Genomic DNA, 18241 nt, shown 5'->3' with positions numbered 1-18241 from the left:
GCCTGGTCCAGGTGAAGCCCCAGTCGTTCAGCAACGGCTGTTTCTGAACACCTGCCGTCCGGGTCACGCTCCCAGGAGCTGGCACCCCGGCCGGGACACAGTGGATAGGCACTTGGGGGATTTCAACGGGGGGGGTAGGTAGCACCTGCCCTGGAGGGAGGCCGAACCCGCAGAGGTGGCCCAGAGCATTCCAGCCCTGCTGAGAAGCCATTGTCCCCTAGCTTCTCCTCCTGGCGGGACGGGTTAGGGTGACCCCTTCCCCAGTTGGACCATGGGTGTGGAGGCGCGAACGCCCTCTTTCTTTATCCCTGGCTGCTTCGGGCCCTCTGGGGAAGGGGTGACTCAAGAGTCTGGGTGGGACCTCCCCCCTCCCCACCCCTGCTGCAGCCTCCCCTCCCCCTACAGCTGTTCCTGTGCTGCCTCCTCAACCTGCAAGAGTCTGGGCTCCTGTGTGAGGTGCGACCTGGCCTGGGGCGGGGTCCGGGGGCGGGGGTCGCTAGGGGCAGGGGCGGGGCGAGCAGGGAGGCGTGGTTGGGCCGGGGCGGAGCCGACCCACGCCCTCTGTTGGCCCAGGTGGAAGCTGAGCGCCTGTTCAGCAACATCCCCGAGATCGCTCGGCTGCACCGCGGGCTGTGGGGCAGCGTGATGGTGCCGGTGCTGGAGAAGGCGCGGCGCACGCGGGCGCTGCTGCAGCCTGGGGACTTTCTCAAAGGCTTCAAGATGGTATGGGCAGGGACACTGGAAAAGCCCCAGGGCTAGATCCCGCCTACCCATCCGTTCCCTCTGGTTCCCACTCACCCCAATCCCAGGGTACCTCTGGCCAAGAGAGGAGGAAGTAGTTCGTTCTGGTTACCTGGGTTTGAGTCCTTGCCACCAGGCTATGGGGGTGGTGACGTTGAGGCCCGCCGGGGTGATACGGGAAACCTCTGGGGCCCCCGGAATCCTGGGGTAACTGGGCGCCGTGGTTCTGCCCCGGGCCAGTTCGGCTCGCTCTTCAAGCCGTACATCCGATACTGCATGGAGGAGGAGGGCTGCATGGAGTACATGCGCGGTCTACTGCGTGACAACGACCTGTTCCGCGCCTATGTCACGGTGAGCGCCCGGAGCTCAGGGTGCAGAAGACCATGGGCACAGCTGGGTGGGCGGGGCCTGGGAGGAGGGGTGAGGGTAGACCTGAGCTCCGCCCCCCTGCTCCGCAGTGGGCCGAGAAGCACCAGCAGTGTCAGCGGCTGAAGCTGAGTGACATGCTGGCCAAGCCCCACCAGCGACTCACCAAATACCCACTGCTGCTCAAGTCGGTGCTGAGGAAGACGGATGAGCCCCGTGCCAAGGAAGCGGTGATCACCATGGTAACTAACCCGAACTGTGAACGCACCGCCCTCCTAAGCTCTGTCTCTCCCAGATCCCGGCCCTAAACCCCATCGCCTGTCTTCAGATCAGCTCTGTGGAACACTTCATCCACCACGTGAACACGTGCATGCGGCAGCGGCAGGAGCGCCAGCGGCTGGCGGGCGTGGTGAGCCGGATCGACGCCTACCAGGTGGTGGAGGGCAGCAATGACGAGGTCGATAAGGTGGGCGCTGGCTCTGGTGTCCTGGAAGCCCCGTTTGGGTGTGGGGGCGGGGGACATGCTGCACATCTCTTGGGGGCCTCTCAGACTTGGCCCTGGCCTCTCTGACATCCGCCCACCCCCTCCCCCCACCTAAAGCTCTTGAAGGAATTTTTACATCTGGACCTGACAGCACCCATGCCTGGCGCCTCCCCTGAAGAGACTCGGCAGCTGCTGCTGGAGGGGAGCTTGAGGATGAAGGAGGGGAGAGACAGCAAGGTGACCCTAGGACCACCCCACACCAGAGCCTTTGTCCCACACACCCTTGCTCTGTAGGTACCGTCCTTCCCGAGGCTCTCCCCTGGGCCCCAGCCAGTAGTTCATAGTTGCCTGGTTAATTACACGACAGCTGTCCTCGTTTGCTTCTGATTGACGTGAGGAAATACCATGGTCAAAAGCAATTTAATCCCAGCACTCAGAGAGGCAGAGCCAGGCGGATCTCTGTGAGTTCGAGGTCAGCCTGGTCTACAGAGTGAGTTCCAGGACAGCCTCCAAAACAATACAGAGAAACCCTGTCTGGAAAACAAACAAACAAAAAATCAATTTGGGAAGGAAAGGGTTTCTTTGGCTTACATCATTAGTCAAGACAATGCCCCACAAATTTGTCTACTAATTTGATGGGAGTATTCATCTCAGTGAAGGGCACCTGTTCCTAGATGACCCTGGCTGTGTCAAGTTGACAGAGAAACTAACCAGGGTGGTAGGGTATGCATGCACCTTTAATCCCAGCACTCAGAAAGCAGAGGCAGGTGGATCTCTGTGAGTTGGAGGCCAGCCTGGACTACGGATCGAGTTCCAGGACAGCCATGGCTACACAGAGAAACCTTGTCCCAAGAAACAACAGCAAAGAAACTAATCAGTGTGGTGACCCAAGAACATGTCACAGCTATCACAGTGGAGATGGTTGCCTGCTTAAATTTTACAAAGTCCAGTAGCAGGGTCACAGCCCTTGAAAGTGACAGGGAGGGGTGTGCTCTGCAAAGCCAGGAGTTTCCCAGAACCTTACTACTGAGGTGGCAGCCTACTGGTAGTTAGCACTTGCAAATAATGATTTTAATGTCATCTCCCTTTTATTTCTTTTCCTTCTCTTTATTTTTTTGTGTGTGGGGGGGCAGGGTTTGAGACAGGATTTCTCTGTAGCTTTGGAGGCTGTCAAGGAAGTAGCCATTGAAGAAGGTTGTGAGCCATCATGTGGTTGCTGGGAATTGAACTCAGGACCTCTTTTATGATGGATTGAGACCAGGCCCTCGGGGATGCTGACAAACCTTCTATTGTGACAATACATTCCTATCGTGTTTTTCTCTTTTCCATCATTTGCTTTTTTGAGATAGGGTCTCATGTAGCCTGCAGAATCACTGTGTAGTTGAGGCTGGGCTTGAACACAATTGGTTGTTATATTGTTTTCTTTTTGTTTTGAGAGTGTTTCACTATGTAGTCTTGGCTGTCCCGGAACTCTCTCTGTAGACCAAGCTGGCTTTGAACTCACAGAGATTCACCCACTTCAAGACTCATCAGTGCTGGAATTAAAGGCGTGCCCCAACTCACTTGTTGTATTTTTAATGTACTGTGATTGAGACAAATCACAAATATGTACCTTTTTGTTTTTACTTTTTTTTTCCTTTGGAGACAGGGTCTTAATATGTAGTACTGGCTAACCTTGAACTCACAGTGATCCCCCTGCCTCTTCTACCACACTCAGCTCAAGATGTGTGTTTCTGATTTAAAAAAAAAAAATCCTGTTTAATTTTGAAGCTCATGGTAGGAAATGGAGGTATGTAACAAAAACTGAGCTCCAGGGGCCATTGGGCTCCGTGGGCACTGACTGCCAAGTCTGTTGATGATCTGAATAGGAGAGAACCAGACCGTGCGACCCACAGATACACACATGTACACAAAAGCAAAAGCAGCCCCCAGCCAAAGTTGTGGCAGGGGCTGAAGAGATGGCTCAGTGGTTATGGGCACTTGGCCTCTCTTGCCAAAGACCTGGCTGAGTTCCCACCATCCACAGGGCGTTTCCTAACCATGTAGAGCTCCAGTTCCATGGGATCCCTCAGGCACCAGGTGTACACATGGAACATATATATACAGACAAACACTCACACAAATGAAGGTTAAATGGTATTAAATTAATAAGTAAAATGGCCAGGTATGGTAGTATATACCTTTATTCGTTTTTTGTTTGTTTTTGTTTTTTCCTTTGTTTTTTGAGACAGGGTTTCTCTATGGCTTTGGAGGCTGTCCTGGAACTAGCTCTTGTAAACCAGGCTGGTCTCAAATTCAGAGATCCAACTGCCTCTGCCTCCCGGGTGCTAGGATTAAAGGCGTGCGCCACCACTGCCTGGCACCTTTATTGTTTTTAAAGATTTATTTATTATATATGCAGTATTCTGTCTGCATATATGCCTGTAGGCCAGAAGAGGGCACCAGATCTTATTACAGATGGTTGTGAGCCACCATATGGTTGCTGGGATTTGAACTCAGGACCTTTGGAAGAGCAGCCAGTGCTCTTAACTCCTGAGCCGTTTCCTCTGCAGCCCTGGTACACGCCTTTAATCCCAGCTCTCCAGAGGCAGAGACAGGTGGATCTCTGAGGGTTCCAGGCCACCCTGGACTACAGAGCGAGTTCCAGGAGAGCCAGGGCTATACATAGAAACCCTGTCTTGGAAAACAACAGAGGTTTTCAGCAGCCTCAGGACCCTGTCTGTGACCCTTAACGCCCTGTGCTTCTCCACCAAAGATGGACGTGTATTGCTTCCTGTTCACTGACCTACTCTTGGTGACCAAGGCCGTGAAGAAAGCAGAGAGAACCAAGGTCATCAGGCCACCACTGCTGGTGGACAAGATCGTGTGCCGGGAGCTTCGGGACCCTGGTGAGGAATTCCGGTCCCCTGCTCCTGGTCAAGGGGCTGCTGTGGGCAGGGGCTCTGATACTAACCTGGCCCTTCTGTGACCAGGCTCCTTCCTCCTCATCTACCTGAATGAGTTCCGCAGTGCCGTGGGGGCGTATACATTCCAGGCCAGCAGCCAGGTCCTGTGCCGAAGCTGGTTGGACACTATTTACAATGCGCAGGTGAGAGCAGCGGCAGAGGGCTGCCGGGAAGTGGGGTCTGTCTCTCACAGCTCATTCTGTGTCTGCGCCCACCCGGCCTGCAGAACCAGCTGCAGCAGCTGCGTGCGGAGCTGTGTGCACAGGAGGAACATCCGGGCAGCCAGCCCCTGCAGAGCCTGGAAGAGGAGGCAGAGGACAGCAGCGCCTCCGCCGCCAGCTCGCCCACCGTCCTGCGGAAGAGCAGCGACAGCCTCGACTCTCAGCGCGGGTACGCTCCCCCCAAGACTGCCTGGCAAGCTTGGGCCTCCTTGCTTATAATCCCAGAGCTAGAGAGCTGAGGCAGGAGGGTCACCCCGAGTTTATAACAACCTGGGCAGCAAAGTGAGACCCTGCCTCAAGAAAGAAAGAAAAAAAAGAGGAAGAGAAGAGGAGAAAGGCAGACAGACATAGACAGACAGACAGACATGCAGTCCACCCACCAAGCTAAGGTGCACGTCTGTAATCCCAGCACCTGAGATTACAGGGGGATTGCAGAAAGTTTGAAGCCAACCTGGTCTTTTTAGGGAGCTCTAGGGCTACACAGCCAGACCAGGCCACACACACAGAATGAAAACATTCAGCAGGGTCCATCGGGACAAGTTACCCCAGCCAGCCAAGGACGCAGATAGGGACTGCCCTCTGAATAGTATGACGCTGTGAACCCAGTGGGAGTGGCGGGGGACAGCTGTGTCTCCCGCGAGAGTCCACGCATGGAGGACAGTTTCCCACATGATCCATTGCATGTAGCTGCCTGCAGTCTGTAACAGGTGCTGACGCTCTGAGCCCCAAGCCCCTGCTTCTCTAGGCTGCTTTAGGCTTGTTAGGTATCTCCTGGCTGGTTCACACTTCTTCTGGCCCCTACAGTGCCTCAGATGGTTCCACAGAGACCCTGGCCATGGTTGTGGTGGAGCCTGGGGAGACACTGTCTTCTCCGGAGTTTGGCCGAGGTCCCTTCAGCTCCCAGTCGGACGAGACCTCCCTCGGTACCACTGCCTCATCCATTACTCCCACTGGCGAGCTGCTGCCCCTGGGCCCAGGGGACGGCCGCTCTTGCTCCATGGACTCTGCCTATGGCACCCTGTCCCCCACTTCTCTGCAAGACTTTGTGGCTCCACCCCCTGTGGCAGAGCCGGTGCCCGTGCCCCGGCCCCTGGAGTTACCACCACAGACCCCCTCGCCCCCATCCTCTCCCCGCCTCCGCCGCCGTACACCCGTCCAACTGCTGCCCCGCCCGCCCCACCTGCTCAAGTCCAAATCTGAGGCTAGCCTCCTACAGCTGCCGTCAGGAACTGCCGCCCACGCAGTGCCCCCAGCTCCTAGCCGTAGCCTGTCAGATCTCTGCCTGACCGCTGTGGCCTCTGGGGTGAGGACTCGGAGCTCCCTTCAGGAGGGCGGGCCTGACTGGAATTGCCCAGGGGTGTTTGGCGCTGGCCCTGGCCCTGGCCCTGGCCCCGAGTTGTCGAGACCTGAGAAAAGAGTCAGCTACTCGACTGGGGGACCTACGGATCCTGCCAGGAGAGAGGTGCCTTCGGGGGCTGCTCCCAGCGTGCAGCCCGAGCCTCCCCCAGGGATCTCTGTTCAGCACAGGAAGCTGACCCTGGCCCAGCTCTATCGGATCAGGACCACCTTGCTGCTTAACTCCACCCTCACTGCCTCGTGAGTGGCCCCTGCTGGGGGAGGAGCAGCGGATGACTCAGTGCCCGCGACGGGTAGCACCCGAGTCTCGGGAGTAGGCAGTGATGTAGCAGCCGTGACTGGGGATGGAGCGTGAGAAGGGGGCTTGAGGCCTGTCCCAGTGCTACGTGGGGGTGTCTAGCAGGCAGCAGTGACGGGGACAAGGGCCCGTGGTGGAGAGGAAGGTCAGCTAAAGCCACTTGGTGAATGGCATCCACCAAGGACGGACTTTCTCCCCACCCCTTACAGGGAGGTCTGAGCTGAAGGCTATCCCAAGGGTGCCATTGACTAAGGGACAGCGGAGAGCGTCCTGCCCGGGGGACATGGCACCTGCTTCACCGCAGCCTCGCCTGCGCGTGTGCCAGAGTGCCAGGCAGGATGACCGCCCATCACCCTGTGGCCGATTTGCACTTTGCTGGACTGGATGGAATGGAGAAGGGCCCGTCACGTTCCGGCCCTGGCTGCCACGCTCTACCCCCTTGCCCGGGCAGCCTCTTTTATCTGCTCTTGACATGGCCCAGCCCTAATCCTCTGGGCTAGGCTCCTAAGATTACCCCCCCCCGCCATCCTCCTTTGGACTCATACTGGCCTCTGAGGCTCAGGCTGGGCTCTGTCAAGCTGCGTATTTATTGAGTTTGGCTCTTTTTATAAAGACTTGTATATACTCCCTGGAGAGTGCCTTGCTTCTGAAACCCTGTCTGTTCCCTGTGTGCATTGAGCTGGCTGGGGGAATGCAGGGGGGGGGGCTGTGGAAGACACCGTGCACCAAGCCCGGCTTGTCTCCTGCTACAGCCAGGAGATAACCTTTAATCGGAACCCTCAGGAAATGCTGCTTGTGCCTGCCTTTGCCGACCTCTTCTAGAATCGATAGGGTATTCCTTCGAACTCAGGGTTCGACCCACACCCAGCAGCTGTTCGGGAAGATGTAGGTCTCCTGGCTAGGTTTTCCCAACGCATCCCAAGTACTTGAGGGCCAGAGAAAGGACACCTGCCCCAGGCCCACCTCTAAGAATGGTTCCCAGGACACTTGCCCTAGGCCCACCTCTAAGAATGGTTCCCAGGGCTAGAGCTAGACCCAGGTTGGAGTTAAGATGCAGCCTTGTCCTATATGGGTTTGGCCAAAGCCTGCGTGGGCCTCCAGTGCCCAGAGTGTACCACACCAGGGAAGGCCTCCCGTCTGGTAGAGAGTCACGCCCCCTTAGCTGTTGAAGAGCGGCAGACCCCACCCTGGCCATTCCCTGAGGCGGGCTTTTCTGGATGGCGCAGGCGGGCAGGCCCTGGGCTAGGAACACAGGGGCTGGGCTAGTGGGGAAGCCCCGGGCTGCACCAGAGAACCAGAGAGGCACTCAGGCGGTGCAGACTGCCATGGAGCCTCTGCCAGGGGGCTGCACGAAGGAGGTGAGTGGAGTTGAGGGAGCCCAGGAAACAGCCTGGAAACTTAGCCCAGAGCTAACTAAGCGTCTCATGGGGGTATGGGGGGGGGGATGCTCTCAATTCCCACCTCTCTGAGGGCTGGGTTGCCTCCACCCGCTGACCTAGTTAGAGGTTCGGGCGTGCCCTTCCGTTAAGAGGAAGCGTGCTCTCCCGCGCTGGGGAAAGAGGGGTCTGGGGGCCTCCGCGTCACAGAAGATGTGAATGGGGCCCATAGTGGCCCAGTCTCGATGACTGTAGGGGAAATGGGCAGAGGACTGGCAGGGGGGAGGGGGTATCTGCAGTTCGTAAGCTGAGTCTGTAGGAGAGAGAGAAGGAAGCTGCTCCCCCGCCCCTCCCCTCGGGCGCCCCATTATGCCCAGAAGTGAGTTGCTCAGAAGGCAAATGTTGGGGCTCTGGAATGGCGGAGGAGCCTGGGAGGGAGAGGTGGCCTCCTGGGGCAGCCACACAGGGGTCAACAGTACGTGTCCCCCAGGCTCTCTTGCCCCTCCTGCTGCTGCTGCTGCTGCCCCCCGGGGGCCAGGGCCAGGGTAGCAGCACTCCTGGCCGGTGCGACTGTGCCGGGGACTCGCAGAAGAGGTATGGCCCGTTTTGTTGCAAGGGCTGCCCAAAAGGTAGGTGTCTGAAAGGGTGATGCAGGAAGAAGGAGGGGCTGGGGGGTAGGGGGAGGCAGGCTGGGCATGGGGTCCAGGGAGGCTGGGGTAGTGACCACAGGTGGGGAGGGAAAGGCAGGGAGCGGGTAGGATGGCTGGACTGTGACTCTTGCTGGGGGTTTGGCAGGACACTACGTGAAGACCCCCTGTGCAGAGCCCTGTGGCAACTCCACCTGCCTCCCCTGCCCTCGGGGCACCTTCCTAACCTGGGGAGACCACTTTATGTCTGGCTGCACCCGCTGCCAAGCCTGTGATGAGATGGGTGAGGGGGCTGTCCGGGGCTCAGGGGACTTGTGTGGACAGGCCACGGCCAGGGCCATTGGGAAAGCCGGCTCGGGCCCAGCCTGTGGGTGTGAGGCCCCTGCGTTCACGTATCCCTACATCCACCATGTATTCTGTTTCCCCAGGCCTTTCTCCTTTCCCCTGTGGCCTTCCTGTTTCTGCATGCCTTGGCCTCTGGTCAACTCTGAGCAGCCTACTTCTTCTACCTGTGGGGCTAGCTAGTACCTCCTTCTCTGGGGGGGGTTGTGGTTATCCCCTGCTTCTTTGTGGAGGTCAGTAGCTCAGACACATCCGTGTTCCCCGTACTCCCGCACCCCTGACAGCCTTTCAGGTGACCCTGGAGAACTGTTCAGCGGTGTCCGACACCCGCTGTGGCTGCCAGCCGGGGCTTGTCTGCTCCACCGACCCCTGTAGGGAAAGCTCGCCCTTGGCTTGCCTGTCATGTTCGGGTTGTGCGGCTCCACCGACCCCTGGTGAGTACTCCGTCCTGGGCCGTCTACCCTTAGGGCCCTTTTCCTCCAGCCCCCTCCTCCTCTGCCCTGATGCAAACCATGTCCTGGTCTGCCGGGCCCTGGGAACATGGCAGTGGCTGTGCATCCTGCCGCACGCACGTAGGGGGCCGTGCTGGGCCAGAGGGGAGGGCGGCTGGGAGCAGGGTGGGGACTCTGGGGGCAGATGCTGCTGGTTTAGAGGTGGGGAAAGATGTAGGTGGGGGCAGCCTGGCTCTGTCATGTTCGGGGGGCATTTCAGATATCATGAGGGTTTAGGATACATAACGGGGCGGGGCCTTGTCTCCACTTTCTGCCCGAATGCCCCTCAGACCCTCCCACCACCTGTTTGAGGGTGGATTTATCACGGATTGGTCACACCGACTGCCAGAGCTTTGAAGCTGGATTTGCTTCTAGTCCTTGGCAAGCTGAGAGATCTCGGTTTCCCCCTTGAGCAGGGGGCACCGCGATGCTCTTCCCAGGGCTGCAGCAAGGGGGATGGCACCTATATTCACTCATCTACTTGAGTATCTGCCACCTCACTAATTCCAGGCGCCAGGACTACCCAGGCGCTGAAGGCGAAAACCCCCATTCTTGTAGAGTCTGGGTAGGAGCTCAGTAGTGAGTGACAGTTGATGTAAGTGACCCTCGAGGCATTTCAGTGATACTCAGGGAACGGTGGGGGGGGCAGAATGAGGTCCACAAGATGGAAGCCCCCGCCCCCTACAAGGTGGGGAAGGGGGTCAGGCAATCCTGGGTAGCCTTCAGCCCCGCCTCCGCTCCCTTCACAGGGGTTTCAACGGAGTCTGCCCTGGAACCACAGACACAGCCAGCGGTGCCTGAGGCTGGGGGTGGAGTAGGTGGTAATGCGGGGATTCGAGTGGGAAGAGTGGAGTGGGCCGGTGTGAGGCAGGGGGTGGCTGCTAGCTGGCGCTCACCAGCCGCTGTTCTTGTAGTATTTTGGGCCCAGCTGCTATTGGGGGCCTCATTCCTGCTTGGGGCCACCCTGATCTGCACGTACTTCCGATGCCAGCCTTGCAAGCCTGTGGTGCCTGGTAAGTCCATACATGTACCGCACCCATGTGTTGCCAGAGGCCTGGAGCAAAGGTAGGTAGGTACTCGGGAGCCCCTGGAAGTGATGCAGGCGAAGGGAACCGAGGGAAGGCGGATGAGGCGGGAAAGGACTCGAGGCACATTACTGGATTAGCGCCCAAATCCTGGCACCTTGCCTGCTGTTGACTGGGCCTCTCTGTCTCTGTCAGCAGACACAGCTGGGATGGAGACCCTCACCTCACCGCAGGTAATTGTCTCAGGTCTGGGAAGCTTCTGGAACTAGGGAGTTACAGTCCCCAGTGCTCAGCATGGTTGCTAGCAGAGGTTAGACCTAACAAATGTGCCAAGAGCTATCAGCGAACAAGACCAGCCACAGCGTCTGCTCAAGTGACTGTCCACTATAGTCAAGCAGGTGCTCCAGGCCTAGCATTGAGAGGGGTGGACACCTCCAAAGGACTGGGGGACAGACGACAGACTTCCAGCAGACACAGCAGCCCTTCTACTGGGCCACAGGGGAGAGAGACAGAGCACGCACAGAGTGTGTGTGTGTGTGTGTGCGTGCACATGTGCCCAGAGCCTAGCGAGGTGATTCCGCTTCCAGAATGAGCCAGGGAATGCCCACCCCTGGCTAGAAACTAGCTAAGGGGCCTGTCTAGACACACATGGCTGACTTGGTGCCTCCCACCTTCCAGACTACCCATATCTCCGCCTCAGACAGCGCCCACACCCTCCTGGCACCCCAAGACAGTTCTGGGAAAGTCTGCACCACTGTCCAGTTGGTAGGCAACCACTGGGCCCCTGGTTTATCCCACACTCAGGAGATGGCCGGCAGCCAGGCTCCACAGCCCTGGAATCAGCCACCAAACAGAACTCTTAGTAAGTGATCCCGGTGGCTCAGACCTGACCCCATCTTCCCAAGTCCAAGGTGGGACATTAGTGTTTCACAGTCGACTTCCTGTCCTCACTGGGTGGTATCTGCCCTCCGCAAAGAAGTCCATTAGGCCCCCTGCTGGGGAGCGACCTCACATCCCTGACCCCACCCTCAGGCCTTCCTCTGGCACCTCCGCTCTCGCCAGCGCCTCCTGCAGGCTCGCCTGCTGCTATGCTCCAGCCTGGCCCGCAGCTCTATGATGTGATGGATGCAGTTCCCGCACGACGATGGAAGGAGTTCGTGCGTACGCTGGGGCTGCGGGAGGCAGACATTGAGGCTGTGGAGGTGGAGATCTGCCGCTTCCGGGACCAGCAGTATGAGATGCTCAAGCGCTGGCGGCAGCAGCAGCCTGCGGGCCTGGATGCCGTCTACGCGGCCCTGGAGCGCATGGGGTTGGAAGGCTGTGCCGAGGACCTGCGCAGCCGCCTGCAGCACGGCCCGTGATGTGTGGCCCACCAGCCACTTTGACATTCTAGTGAGCCTAGCAGGAACCTTAAGTATTGTTACTTATGGGTGTAGACATTTTATGTCACTTACTAACCCCCTAGCACGGTCCTGCGTAGCAGCGCCGGCTGGCCTCTTCCCTGCCTACCTGCTCCATGCAGCTCCGGCTAAGGGAAGCGTCATGGAGAAAAACCAGGATGGGCCAAGTGATTGGTTGTACAGCTGTTTATCAGCCTGAGTTTGGACTTGGTATTAAATATCTTAAGTAGCTTCCTGGCGTTTCAGTGGGGCCTGGGGTGTTATGTGACGCTCCGGTTCCCTTTGTTTCCCCCGGGCGTTGAGTGGGCTAAGGGTCCTGACGCCTGGGGAACTGGGGCGCACAGTGGAAACCAGTGGCCTTCTTGGCTCCTATACCAACCCGTCACGCATCCGCATCCGCTATGACCCAGAAGGAGAAAGTCACTGGCTAGTGAGAGTGAATGAGAACCACAGTTGGCGGATAGAGGTTTAATGGGGGAAAGGAAGCGGGCGGGGTCTGGGGTCAGGAATGGTTGCAGGTACAGGGTCCCTGCCCCTCCACTCACACCGCTGGGACAGTGAGAGGCTCAGGGGAGCGCGAAGGTCCTAGCTGGGGACTAGGAGGGCTCAATTGGGGTGGGGGAGTTAAGGTGGGGCCCCTCGGGAGCTGCAGCTCCGCCCCGGCAGGCAAGTTTCATCGTTTCTGGTAAACAATTGACTGAGAGGAAGCCCTCGTCAGGGGTGAGAAATGCAGCCTGGCCTTGGCTAGCGCAGATCTGGGTCGTGGAGGGAGGAAAACCCCTTCCCCGAGCTCGGGGTCTGCCTCCACCCAGGATGCGCTGGCAACGTGGGTTCCGGGCTGCGGGGGAGGGGGCTGCAGCCGGGCTTGAGCCCTGCAGGAAAAGTCACCACCCACGGGGCTGGGGAGAGCTCAGCGCTAGGTGGACCAACATGCAAATATATGTAAGTGAGCATGCAAATAAGCAGCATCTTTCTCGCTCTCTCTTTTTCTGTTTTTTTTTTTTTTCTTTTTCTTTGCGTCAGCGGCTTGGGCACTTTTTTTTTTCCAGGCGACAGCAGCAGTACTCAAGCAGGGTTGGGGATGTGGGTCAGGGAGGGGATCAGGGAGGGTTCCGGCACCGAAGGGAAGGGTGGCAAGGCTCCCAGCCCTTCCGCACCAACCTGGCAGGATGGGGCAGGGGCTGGGGGACCGGTCCCCATCTCTCAGAACTTTCGAGGCCACGCGCAAAAGGCTGAGACTCATATTACTTAGGGATCTCCCCCTTCTTCAGGATGACCTGCCGCTGCCAGGGTGCAAGCTTGGCCTCGTCGTAGCCAAGTGTCCGCAGCTTCTCGGACTGTTCCTTCGCCTTCTGTATTTCCTCCTGCTTCTGTTTCTCCTCCTCTTTTCTGTTTATGGGTGGCAAAGCTCAGTGATGCCTGAGGCCAGCTATGGGGCAGGCCAGACACCAGGATGACAGTGGGACAGAGGAGGTCAGTGAGGGCAGGGACTTCTCTGCTTAGGACCTGAGGTTTTCATAGGGTCATGGTGCAGGGATGCCAGGAGGGGTGGGTAAGCGGAAGCTGAAGTTGGGTTGTTTTGTGGAAGAGTATTACTGGAAAGAGGTATTGGGTCATTAGGTGACCCTGTGTGAGGATTGAATGTTACTGAGTTCAGGGGATCAGTGACAAGAGGTCTGACATTGGAGACGGGACTTGAGTTGTTAGGGACAATCTAAATTACTAGGGAATAGTGCTGAGCCGGTGGGGATCTCATTACTGGGGAACAGGCTAGTGAGCTAGCTAGGGACAGCTTCTCAGAACACAAGGCTAGGAACTGGGGGTATAGCTTCCCAGTAAAGTGCTTGCTTAGAATGCTCTGAGCCCCAACTCTGAAAAAGCATAAGGATAGATTGCTCTGTTGACAGGTCACTACTAATCATATTTGGTTATGGAGCAATTAAAATGTTCAAATTGGCATGCACAGGGCATTTTGAAACCTAAGAATCTTTTTTTTCCTTTCTCTTTCTTCTTCTTTTTTTTTTTTTTGAGACAAACAGGGTTTCTCTGTATAGCTTTGGAGCCTGTCTGGCACTCACTGTAGACCAGGCTGGCCTCCAACTTATAGAGATCTGCCTGCCTGGGATTAAAGGTAAGTGCCACCACTGCCCAGCTGTTTTGTTTTGTTTTGTTTTTTCTTTCTTTTTTTTTTTTTTTTTTTTTGGTTTTTCAAGACAGGGTTTCTCTGTATTGTTTTGGAGGCTGTCCTGGAACCCTCTCTGTAGACCAGGCTGGCCTCGAACTCACAGAGATCCGCCTGCCTCTGCCTCCCAAGTGCTGGTATTAAAGGCGTGCGCCACCAACACCTGGTTTTTTTTTTTCTTTTAAGGGAAAGAAAATCATCTCAAGTGTGTGTGTGTGTGTGTGTGTGTGTGTGTGTGTGTGTGTGTGTGTGAGAGAGAGAGAGAGGGGGGGTTGCGGAGGGATTTTTCGGTATTGCAGGCTAGTCTCAAAGTTGCTTTGTTGACAAGGCTATTTGAACGTCTGCTCCTCCTGCTAGAATTAGAGGCCTGTGCCAGCACTACATGGCTCTGTTGCTACTCTGTTTCCAAGCTCATTTAATTGAATGTGTACAAGCGTTTTGCCTGTATTCATGTCTGCACCATGTGTGTGCCTGGTGCATAAGGGGCTAAAAGAAGGCACTGGATTCTCTAGAACTGGAGTTACAGAGTTACAGATGGTTTTGAGCTGCTATGTGGGCACTGGGAATTGAACCTGGGTCCTCTGGAAGAGCAACCAGTGTTTTAACTACTGAGCCATCTCTCCAGTCCTGTGACTCCAGATTTATGCAATACTGGAGATTGAAGCTCGAGACAGGGTTTCTCTGTGGCTTTGGAGGCTGTCCTGGAACTAGCTCTTGTAGACCAGGCTGGTCTCAAACTCACAGAGATCCTCCTGCCTCTGCCTCTCGAGTGCTGGGATTAAAGGCGTGCGCCACCACCAACACCCAGCGGACCAAGGGCTTTTATTTTTGAACCTATGGCTTCTTTTTTTTTATGCTGGGCAAGCACTCCACCAACTGAGCTATATGCCTAGCTCTCAATAATAACTCTCACGATGAAATGCTAAAATAATAGCTTTCCTACATTAAGTTAAAGTATTAAAATTAAGTTTACCTATATCTTTTAAATTTTTCTCAATGTGGCTACCACAAAATTGAAAATTATGTAAGTGTTGCGCATTGTACTTCTGCCTGGCAGTACCAGGATAGATTCCTGGGTACACAGATTAAGTTGAGGGGAACATGAATGATCAAGTTTGTTGATCTTGTGGTTAAAATAACTGTCCTTGGGGCTGGAGAGATGGCTTATCAATTAAGATAGTGTACTACTCCGCAGAGGACCCAGGTTGGATTCCCAGCACCCACACTGGGTGGCTCATAACCACTTGTAATTCTGACACTCCTGGCCTCCATAGGCACCTTCACGTATGTGTACCTACCCACACACAGACATGCAGACATACATGTAATTTTTGTTGTTATTTTCAAGGCAGGGTTTCTCTGTGTAGTCCTGGCTACCCTAGAACTCACTCTGTAGACCAGGCTGGCCTCGAACTCACAGAGATCCACCTGCCTCTGCCTCCTGAGTGTTGGTACTAAAGGTGTGCAACACCACCACCCGGCTGACACACACACAAAACAGAAAAACCAGCACTATAAGGTAGGCTTTTGTTTTGAGCATGGTCTCCTGTAGCTCAGGTTGGCCTTGAATTGGTGGTGAAGCCAACATAATCTTGAACTCCTAGCCCTGCCTGTACCTACTAACTAGGATTATAGGTGTGTGTTATCACAGTTGGTGAAAAGCAAGGTCAAATGATAGAAGATGGCGGAGGAGGGGGGTCTAGGTAGCTTAAGAATGTGAACAGAGGAGGCTGGAGGGATGGCTCAGAGGTTAAGAGCACTGGCTACTCTTCCTGGGGTCCTGAGTTCAATTCCCAGCAACCACATGGTGGCTCACAACCATCTATAACGAGATCTGGTGCCCTCTTCTGGCATGGAGGCAAAATGTTGTATACATAATAAGTAAATAAATAAATCTTTAAAAAAAAAAAGAATGTGAACAGAGTCTGAGAACTAGACTTTGAGGTGCTCAACAATTAAGGGTCTCGTGTCACCACTGGGAGCTGAAGGCTGTGGTACAAGGACTGAAGTAATGGGCTGGACGAAGGAGCAAAAGGGACAAGCCTCTGTGACTGGGTGGGGGAAGAAGCGGCAGGTTTTAGGCCAGTCCCATACTTACCGCTTCTGCTCCCTGGAATGAGAAAGAGACAGCATTAGATGGTGTCACAACACCAGAGTCAAGACACGAGCCAAGCAGCCTCCTCCAGATACTGACCGCTCCTCCTCCAGCTTCTTCCGAAGAATGTCTCGCCTCCAGGCAGGCAGGCTGGCCAGCCGGGCCTCCTCCTCTTCCTCCTGAAACACAACCACACAGCTTTGAGATTTGCAGGCCGGGGGCATGCACTTCCAACCCAGGGGGCATGGAGAGCTCAGGGACAGCAGAATATAGATGTGTTTGTAAGACCCTCTATCTAGGTGGCCTCCTATGGTGCAGTCAGATAACGGTTGGTGCTTGATGATTTTGGTGATGGCTGCTACAAAGGGGCCTTCGGCTCCCCAGTGACCTGACCAGTGGCCTAAAGGCGGAGCCAGATAGATCACAGGGAGGGAAAAGAGAAGCTGCAGAAAAGTAGCTGGGTCTTGGTTCCCCACAAAGCAAGTGGCTAGATGGCCACCAAGCCTGCCCTCCAGAATTTCTAGGCAGATACAGACTTGTACGGCACACCGGGTCAGCTCAGGAAGACCCAGGTTGCACTGGATCCCCTATGGAGGACCTGCTGGGACATGCTTGCTCTTTTCGTGGGGGGGGGGTGTTCCATACTGTTGGGTTATAATGACATGGGGAGAGGGGCACCAACACAGCCTATAACAGAGTGCTTTATTCCTTGGCTGTCACAGACAGAATAGAAAGGGTCCGAGCACGCCAACACACCACACACAACATTGCACAGGTGGCCAAGGGGACAGCTGCGAACTCCTGTGAAAAGCCAGAGACAGAACTACACTGCCCTCGGGGGACCGAGAGCTCCTTAGTTAGCTTCTGCTGCCTGGCTGCATAGAGGGCAGTACCTGACTCTCCCCGTGACTAACCAACCAGACAAAGGCCTCACTTCCTCCCTCCTGGGCACCCCAAAAGTCCCAGAGAAGCAGGCCTTTTGAAAATCTGGTTGAATCTGGCCTCTAGCCTCCAAGCACAAAACTAAACTCCACGTTTGTCTGCTGTCAGATGTCAAAGAGTTCTGCCTCCTTCTCCTTCCAAAAGGAGAAGCTCCGGTCAATATAGCGGCAGATGTCTTCATTGCTGAATTCGCCCATCTCAGATACCAGCTCCAAGGGCTCTTCAGTTGGGGGTTCTGAACGAGGCAGGTCTGAGGTTGGGGGAGGTGCAGCGGGAGGCCGCTGCGGTGCAGGAGCCGGGGCCTCTGACTGCCCCTGCGGCAGGTCCCGTGTTTGAGCTGGAGCGGATTCTTCAGAGCGCTCCTCTCTCTCCTCGCCCTCCTCTCTCTCCTTCTCGTCCTCCTCTCTCTTCTCCTCTTCCAGGTTTTTCTCCTCTTCCTCCTCCTCTTTTATCTCCTCCTTCTCCTCCTCCCCCTTCTCTTCCTTCTGGTCTTGTTCCTTCTCTTCTGTTTCTTCCTTCTCCTGGGCCTCTTCTGGAGCCGGCTCAGACTCGGGACTGTCTCCGAAGAACTGGCGCCTCAGGTCCTCGAAGCCGTCATCCCAGCCACGCGTTCCGGCCTCCACCTCCTCCAGCACCGCGCGGTGGAACTGGCGGATAAGCTCCCACGGGTGGCTGCCCAGACGGTCGAACATCTCGTAGCACAACAGGTGGCGGAATTTCCGTTCCTCGCGGCTCAGGCCCATCTCCAGTAGCTGAAAGTAGCCTAACATGAAAAGATCCAGGGTGAGACTGTCATAGCTCCGCGTAGCCCCATCGTCGAGTGGCGGCAGGAAGTGCTCGGGCCAGTACAGACCATGTGTCAGCTTCGAGCTGGGTGCCTGGCGCGCCGGCACCTGCCTTAGCAGGCTCCTCCAGTGGCCCAGCAGCTTGCCCACCACCTGTCGCTGCTTGAGCAGCTGCAGCAGCCGCTCTTCAGGGCCATGGACCTGGTCCGAGTCCTCACCAGCTGGTTGCTGCTGGGTAGTATCGGCTGCCTCTGGGAGGGGACCGGCGCCGGAGGCTACCACCCGGGGCAGCAGTCTGCGCAGGCGCGCCTGGGCGTGACGCCCAGGTCCTTGGAAGGTCCACTTGCGCCAGTGCTCCAGGAAGAGGTAGACGATGCGCTCCTTGCGCATGTCGATGTAGTCCTGGACGCCAGGCAGCTCGGTGGAGAGTGGCGGGCTGCTAGCTAGCTGCTCGGGCTCGGGAAAAGCTGCTTCCCGGTGCCACGGCTCCGGTGGGTCCAGGGTGTTCGGGGGCTCCTCTGCAGCCCACGGGCCATTGGCGACGG

At 56.3% G+C, this 18241-nt stretch overlaps 3 protein-coding genes across 17 annotated transcripts in view; 2 read left to right on the top strand and 1 right to left on the bottom strand.

The window, feature by feature from the left end:
* Plekhg5 (pleckstrin homology and RhoGEF domain containing G5) overlaps positions 1 to 7044 on the top strand; it is a 40956-nt gene extending 33912 nt beyond the window's left edge. For all 5 annotated transcript variants that reach the window (XM_040734864.1, XM_040734862.1, XM_040734863.1 and 2 more), the window contains 11 exons: positions 406 to 456; positions 574 to 723; positions 982 to 1092; positions 1200 to 1349; positions 1436 to 1573; positions 1709 to 1828; positions 4347 to 4479; positions 4564 to 4679; positions 4763 to 4926; positions 5562 to 6353; positions 6621 to 7044. In XM_040734864.1, coding sequence (XP_040590798.1) covers positions 406 to 456; positions 574 to 723; positions 982 to 1092; positions 1200 to 1349; positions 1436 to 1573; positions 1709 to 1828; positions 4347 to 4479; positions 4564 to 4679; positions 4763 to 4926; positions 5562 to 6353; positions 6621 to 6630 — 1935 coding nt within the window. In that variant the 3' untranslated portion in view covers positions 6631 to 7044. The remainder of the gene's footprint in view (positions 1 to 405; positions 457 to 573; positions 724 to 981; positions 1093 to 1199; positions 1350 to 1435; positions 1574 to 1708; positions 1829 to 4346; positions 4480 to 4563; positions 4680 to 4762; positions 4927 to 5561; positions 6354 to 6620) is intronic.
* Positions 7045 to 7128: 84 nt separating this feature from the next.
* Positions 7129 to 11923, top strand: Tnfrsf25 (TNF receptor superfamily member 25). 11 transcript variants are annotated; one of them, XM_040734868.1, is made up of 9 exons: positions 7129 to 7769; positions 8278 to 8416; positions 8583 to 8717; positions 9061 to 9210; positions 10017 to 10085; positions 10182 to 10280; positions 10491 to 10525; positions 10971 to 11154; positions 11325 to 11923. In XM_040734868.1, the coding sequence occupies exons 1-9, from the start codon at positions 7629 to 7631 to the stop codon at positions 11651 to 11653; spliced, it is 1281 nt and encodes a 426-aa protein (XP_040590802.1). In that variant the 5' UTR covers positions 7129 to 7628; the 3' UTR covers positions 11654 to 11923. The 11 variants fall into 11 exon arrangements, with proteins under 11 accessions (XP_040590802.1, XP_021088263.1, XP_040590801.1 ...); XM_021232604.2 differs by having other exon boundaries at positions 10488 to 10525; XM_040734867.1 differs by having other exon boundaries at positions 10017 to 10088.
* A 222-nt stretch (positions 11924 to 12145) lies between these two features.
* Positions 12146 to 18241, bottom strand: part of Espn (espin) — a 34908-nt gene continuing 28812 nt past the window's right edge. The window contains 3 exon segments of the mRNA XM_021232597.2: positions 12146 to 13081; positions 15973 to 15984; positions 16069 to 16148. Coding sequence (XP_021088256.1) covers positions 12937 to 13081; positions 15973 to 15984; positions 16069 to 16148 — 237 coding nt within the window. The 3' untranslated portion in view covers positions 12146 to 12936.

The sequence above is a fragment of the Mesocricetus auratus genome, unplaced genomic scaffold, assembly GCF_017639785.1.
Source record: "Mesocricetus auratus isolate SY011 unplaced genomic scaffold, BCM_Maur_2.0 Super-Scaffold_100042, whole genome shotgun sequence".
NCBI classification, from domain to species: Eukaryota; Metazoa; Chordata; class Mammalia; order Rodentia; family Cricetidae; genus Mesocricetus; species Mesocricetus auratus.
The sequence above is the reverse complement of the archived record's forward strand: the minus strand, read 5'-3'. Positions and strand labels throughout refer to the sequence as shown.